Raw genomic sequence first — 6,829 nt, forward strand, 5'->3', positions numbered from 1 at the left:
TTGTGTGTATTGTGTAAGCTAGGCGCACTTTGCGCCAGACAATAGACCGACTTTGTTCTGGTCTAAAGATCAGACTATTTACAGTTTCTCAAAATAGCAACACGCCAAAACAGGCCTGCTTTTTTAGACCAGAATGCCTATGGGCGCACATTTGAGCGCAAATGCATTTGCTATTTAAACAGCGTGGCGCAACATCTCAAAATGACCCTTGCGCCGAGCTGAAAGTAGCAAAAGACTATTGCGCCGCGCCTTGCGCCACATTGCGCCGGGTGTATGATAGGGCCCCTAGTCTTAGCCATGATAGGGAATAACAGGTGATAATTATCTGGCAGTTACTAATTTGTTTTATGGGTATAAAATAATAATTACAGGCTAATGTAAGCCTAGTGCTGTCCACATTAATCTCCTGAACCATCAGATGAACTTTTTAAAGTTTTAAACATTTTTATGAGTTTTAAACATTAGTACACTTTGCTGCCCACCTCTCTCCGCTAAGACAGTGAAGGAAAGGGCTATTAAAATGGCAGGTAACATCACCGATCAGCAAACCAAGGACATTAATTCAGTGCCAGCATACTCAATTGCCTGTGATGTGACCGATATTCAATGCGCTTTTATGCAGGTATGTGAACTCTGATGGGCCGCAAGAAGAAATGATCAAATTAATATCACTGAAAGACCAGAGGCTGTGCTGAAGTGTTTAAATGACAACGAAATAAACACCAACCACCTGATTTCAGTGGCTATTTAATCATAAAGGCTCATTATGTATTTGTAGCCAACTTAGTCATTTTTATAGTAGGCTAATATAGCTACTATAGATACATACAGCATGTGTTTCCTTTATTATAAGGCTTATATAAGGCTTTACATTTTTTGCGGCTCCAAACATATTTGTTTTTTGTTTTTTTTGGTCCAATATGGCTCTTTCAACATTTTAGGTTGCCGACCCCTGGTATAGTGTATAGACCGTCATATTGGGGTAATATAAACACACATAGTCCTTTTTTTCAATTTAACAACATAAAACAGTGGACCAATTTGAGCGGTTTTCAGAACGACTGCAATTTGATGTAGGAGTGCGGTCCCCCCGCCCACCAATATTGATTGACAGGCACGCATCACCATATCCTCAGTTTGTTGTTTCACGTCCGCCATTTTCAGCGTGAGTCAAAGCGATATCACTAAGGGAACACCCGTGCTCTTTTTTAGGATGTAAGGCTCATTGGGCTCAACACAAGATCAATATTCTCCACATGATCGCTCTATTTGAAATTATTGTTTGTACCTTTAGGTAGGTTTGCAAACATGTGTACTTTTCATTGTGTCTACCTTAAACTTCAGCAGTTTGCATTTCTCTAGGTCACAGAAGCTCCCTGTGATCTTAACTAGGTGCAGCTGAAAAGTGCATGCGCGTTGCCTCGTGTGAGCATCTCTCCATTGGAAATAAAATAGCTAACTTGCCTGCAGGTCGCACACCAGAAGCAATGCTCAGCGTCACGCCACACAGCGCCATGCATTTTAGAATTCTTAACATAGGTTTCTGTCAGGGTTCACACAATGGTGCTTCAAGTTGGTGGCTGTCCGCGGCACCCAGCCACGATTCGGGACACATCATGTTTCTGCCGTGCCACAGAGCACCATCAGAATAGTTTCATTTTCAATAACATCCGAATGTGCGTGTCTGAGTGTGCCGTGGCTCTGGTGCCTTAGTCAAAGTTAATCCAGTGTGCATGGGTATTAGTCTTGGTGTACAAGCTCGGCACTTTAAACTAGCACACAGTTGGCTGTAAAACTAGACAAAGACACAAAAGATTGTGTACTCTCTGCTTGGTCTGTGTCGGAGTCGTACATGTACGGCTGAATGCTCATCCTCTCACTCATCCTGCTTTTCTCTGTCTGCCTGTCTGTTGCAAACACAGAGCGGGTGAGCTCTTGGCTCCGCCCCCTTGTTGCGTTGGGCGGGAATTTAAAGCTAATTTTCATGTGAAGTAACACACCGCTAAAACAGCGAGCTGTGTACACTCCCCCAACATGACACTTTTTTAACACATTATAATAAAAAATCTGAACTGTGTGTTGAACTGAACCTAAACTGGCACACTTAGAAAAACTATAATACTAATATTAAATCTTTAAAAAGGGTAAACTATGTGCCCTTTAAAGCACAAGTGACTCAAAAACCAAAAACAGTCAAATCAATGCAAATTTTTGAGTTTTACACTCTACTGTGCCACAAATAAAGTATTTTTTGCTCTTTCAGCATCAACTGTAATACTTACTCTGATGTTTCTTTAGTTCAGAGATCTTGCGGCGATAGATAAAAAAACCCAATACAGCTGCAACTCCAAACAGCAGCAGCAGAACAACAACAATTCCTGCTACAGATTCTGAAGACAGACCTGAACCTGTAACAATAAAGACAGACATAATGAACAGTCTGATCTACAAACACTATAAACATCAGTGCGACACTACCTGATGAAGATCAATCTAATGATAAAGCCAATATGAATAATTTGATCTACAGCAAACACTATAAACATCACCATCAACAGAGCGACAGTCATTTTGGTGTGAACATGCCAACAAGACAAGAGCACAGATATGCAGATCATGACAGGATAAAAACAAAAGAAAAGTCAAAGTTATTAAGAATTATTTTGTCCACACTACTTGAGTAAATGTGAATGTATTATAACTTAGCCATCAGTGAATATTTGACACAAACAGTACATTTTGTATTGTCTAATATATAATATCAAATGTGGAATTCAACTATTAAGCACACATTTGAGGTATTTTATCATGTTTTGAGTATTTCATTTTTATGCAACTACACATTTTTTAATAATTTTATTAGGTTTTACTCTTCTTGGTTTGATTTATATATATATATATATATATATATATATATATATATATATATATATATATATATATATATATATATATATATATATATATATATATATATATATATATATATATATATATATTGTACATGTTGATTGCCACATCAATCATCAATGAACAGTCAACAACATAGAATCCTACAAAGTGATGCATTGCTGCATTTGTCACAACTGAATAATAAAACAATTTATTTAATAGACATTAATGTTGTCCAATATCATTTTAATTCATTTTCTTGACTTAATTTAATATAATATTTCAGTAATATTGTTTTAAAATGATAATAGCTGAACTATCAACTGAAATGGACATGGATTCAGGAGAGCCAAAATGTTGTTAAAAAACACAAAGGGCTCTATTTTAACTATCTAAGCACATGGTCTAAAGCTACCAGTGATAAATTTAACCACCGTAAGTTATAGATTTTTTTTTATAGATGACTGATAAACAATCAAGACTTTAAAACCATTGATTTACTTACCAGTGACAGTAACAGTGAATTTTTTGTATGTTATCTGTTTGTTGCTGCTGATCTTTACAGTATAAAGTCCAGCATCTGTGTCTTTCATCGTATTGACAGTCAGAGATCCGGTCTGGTCATTCAGCTGAAGTCTAAATTTCTCATCAGTATCATAAAATGGTGGTTTCTTGGTCTCTTTATCTTCTTTAGCCAGGATTTTTCCTTCATCTCCAAACCTCCACACTATCAGCTCATCTCCATGTAGTTTAGTAACATCAGTGTGAAGAGTGACAGGATATCCCTCAATTACTGACAATCTCTTCAATTCAGCTTTATGAACATCAATTAAACGTACAGGCTCTGCAGGAAACACATTAACAGAAAGAAACCCATTATTTGTCTACACAGAAAAAACTTACATTTTTAAATTAAGATTTTTTTTTTTTTTAAATCCAGTCAACATTCACAACGGCAAATAATAATAATGTTATTTCAACACAAATCAAGCCAATGTTATAATTTTAAGTTTTTTTTTTTCGTTTTTATGCAACTTACAAATAACATTTCAAGTATTACTTTATAGCAAGAAGAAATCCATGAAACTAGTTACTAAATTATAAATAGCTAAAACTGCTTGTTTTTTACCTTATAAATAAGGGAAAAAATATTTACATATACAGCTATGGAGAAACTGCATAGAATTTTTCAGTTACTCAGGATGTCACATATGCGTTTGAGTAAAATGTAAACATTCTTTTCTTAATATTAAGTTCTGATATTTATTTCCAAACTTCAAATAAAACATTGTCATTTAGAGCACTTTCTTCGCAGAAAACACTGCTTCCTTAAATTTTAAACTCTAAAGTTAAAACAGTACTGTGTTGTCTAAAAATAAATATAAACATTTCTAAATCAATTGCATTTTTAATACATTCTGGTCAAGTGTCATTTTGTGGCTTTGAACGACAAAATTTGTAGAAAGCAAAACAAGCAATTTTTCCCCAGAGCTGTGTGTGTGCGCATGTTGACTGAGTGGTTTCCTGATGTAAAAGTGCAAAAAATTACACACTCTAGGAAGGACAAAGATTTGTCTGTGAATTATATTAAAACATTATCTTGCCAGATCAATAAAAAAAGAAACTCAAAAACATTGAATAGTTTACAAATAAATGTTTCCTCACCATTGACATGAACACTGAACTGAATTTCTAATTGCCCATCGCTGTGGTCAATCTGTACTCTATAATCTCCAGAGTGTTTTCTTCTCAAGTTGTTGATGGTCAGAGATCCGGTCTGATTCAGCTTCAGTCTGCCTCTAAATAGCTCAGTGTAGTTAGGATATGAGACATCCTTTCCATCGACCTGAGCAATGGTGTTACCTTTATCTCCAAATCTCCAAAGTACCAGAATAATCCCCTGTAAATCCTGACCAGGATTTAAAGTTGCAGAATCTCCCTCAAACACTGACACTGAATTCACTTTATTAGCATCAGCACCAAACACACCTGCAGAAAAGCAGAAATAGTTACTATTTCACTAAAAAGTATATACAACAAAATACAGCCTAGTATTTAAAAAAAGTTTTGTTTTAAAAAAATTATCATTTTTTAAATTAATTTAAAAGAAGCATTTTCTAGTTACCAAAGTGGAAATTATTTCATGGAATATGAAACTGGATATATTTATTCTTTTTTTTAATACTATATAAATAAAGTTTTAAGATTTACATAAAAAGCAAATTATTCATTTGATGTCAAAACTGAATTTTATGATTCATTGCTCTTCAGTGTCACATCACCTTTCAGAAATCTGCTGATTTACTGCTCAAGACACAATATGCAGATTTGTCCCAAGTTAGCATGGGTAGAAACTTAAAGGGATAGTTCACTAAAAACTGAAAATTATGACATCAATTAATCTACCTTCACTTGTTCCAGTTTGTTTGACTTTCTATCTATTGTTGAACACAAGAAAGAAGTACTTTGAAGAATGTTGAAAACCAGTAGCCACTTACTTCCATGTATTTTTTTTTTCCTACTATTGAAGTCAAAATTATCTTCCTTTGTGCTCAACAGACAAAAACAGAAATTCACAAAGAAACCACACAAGTAATAATTAGCTCAATATCATTTTGGGTGAACTATCCCTTTAAATAAATATTAGGTCAAACAGGAATCTAAAATAAAATCTGTAATGGTACGTATATTCATTTTAGAAAACCTTTGCTTTCACTTTACTACATGTCAAAACTATACATTGTACTTTTTGCTCCACTAAAATGTTATATTTATTGTGGGGCTGTAAGTATTCACTGAAACAATGATTCAATTCCATTCACAATTTAATTTCCATTTACTCACCTTTATTCATTTATTTTTATTTTTTTTTTAATAAACACATAAATATTTGTCTGATATAGTTACATTTAGGCGGTTTATTCCGCTGTGGCGACCCCGGATTAATAAAGGGACCAAGCCAAAATGAAAATGAATGAATGAACAAATAATTACATTTAATTCAGACTAACAACATAAAAAGTCAAGATGCAAACATTTAAACCTTAAAACCTTGGGAAAAAACAAACAAACTGGTACTTCAAATAGAGTGCGCACATTCTCATCAGTCGAACACCAGTGCTGTTCTAGAAATCAACTCTTTTGCACTAGAAATCTCTTCCCTCTTTCTTTATTGACAAACAATCTCGCATCCAGTCTGTGAACCAGGTTATAGGGTCCCTTAAGCGAGTTTGGGTTTACTTGGATTAATATGATCACTAAATAAGATACTGATCAGCTCAAGGAAACAATCAGGAAACACAGAACAAAAGCCTACTCTAGCAATAGTTTCTGAGAGCAATGTGAAACCTAAAGTCATTTTAAAAAGGCAGAAATGTAATACTTACTGCACATAAATAGCAAAATATGAAGGAAGATTAAAGTCATTTTCATAATGTTGAAGATTTTAGCAAGATCAGATTTTGATGGACATTAGAAAAATATTTTTAGCGTTAGTTTCTGGACCACACCCCACTGAAAGCGACGATTGATAACAAAACCAAGTAAAACAAACAAAACGACTGTTTCTGACTAGGTGCTACGTAAAAAAAGAACTTTAAGGATTTCAATTATGATGTAAAATTACCATAACAAAACAAAAAAAAAACATACAAAACACTACGGCGAAACTATCTTCTTCTTCTTTCTGTTTTCTTCTTCTTCTTCTTTTTCGTTTAATGGCGGGTGGCAAACCAGCTTGAGGTGCATTACCGCCACCTACTGTGTTGGAGTGTGAGACTTCAATGAGTGGAAGGATTACTACTTATTCTCTAAAAAAAATAAAAAAAAATAAAACTTCTTTTTTTTTTATCGATAAAATACAAACCAAAAACCTATTTTAAACCCTTACATAGTAATTAAATAATAATAAACAATATTCATAATAAAAATCTAAATA

At 34.1% G+C, this 6,829-nt stretch overlaps 1 protein-coding gene across 3 annotated transcripts in view; it reads right to left on the reverse strand.

Annotated features, from left to right (window-relative positions):
* The window catches only part of LOC100006764 (uncharacterized), a 45,544-nt gene extending 38,931 nt beyond the window's left edge, over window positions 1–6,613 (reverse strand). For all 3 annotated transcript variants that reach the window (XM_073937221.1, XM_001345391.9, XM_073937222.1), the window contains exons 1-4: window positions 6,279–6,613; window positions 4,558–4,881; window positions 3,398–3,736; window positions 2,283–2,408 (exon numbers count right to left, since the gene is read on the reverse strand). In XM_073937221.1, coding sequence (XP_073793322.1) covers window positions 2,283–2,408; window positions 3,398–3,736; window positions 4,558–4,881; window positions 6,279–6,324 — 835 coding nt within the window. In that variant the 5' untranslated portion in view covers window positions 6,325–6,613. The remainder of the gene's footprint in view (window positions 1–2,282; window positions 2,409–3,397; window positions 3,737–4,557; window positions 4,882–6,278) is intronic.
* Window positions 6,614–6,829: the final 216 nt, after the last annotated feature.

This window comes from Danio rerio, chromosome 22, assembly GCF_049306965.1.
Source record: "Danio rerio strain Tuebingen ecotype United States chromosome 22, GRCz12tu, whole genome shotgun sequence".
NCBI lineage: Eukaryota > Metazoa > Chordata > Actinopteri > Cypriniformes > Danionidae > Danio > Danio rerio.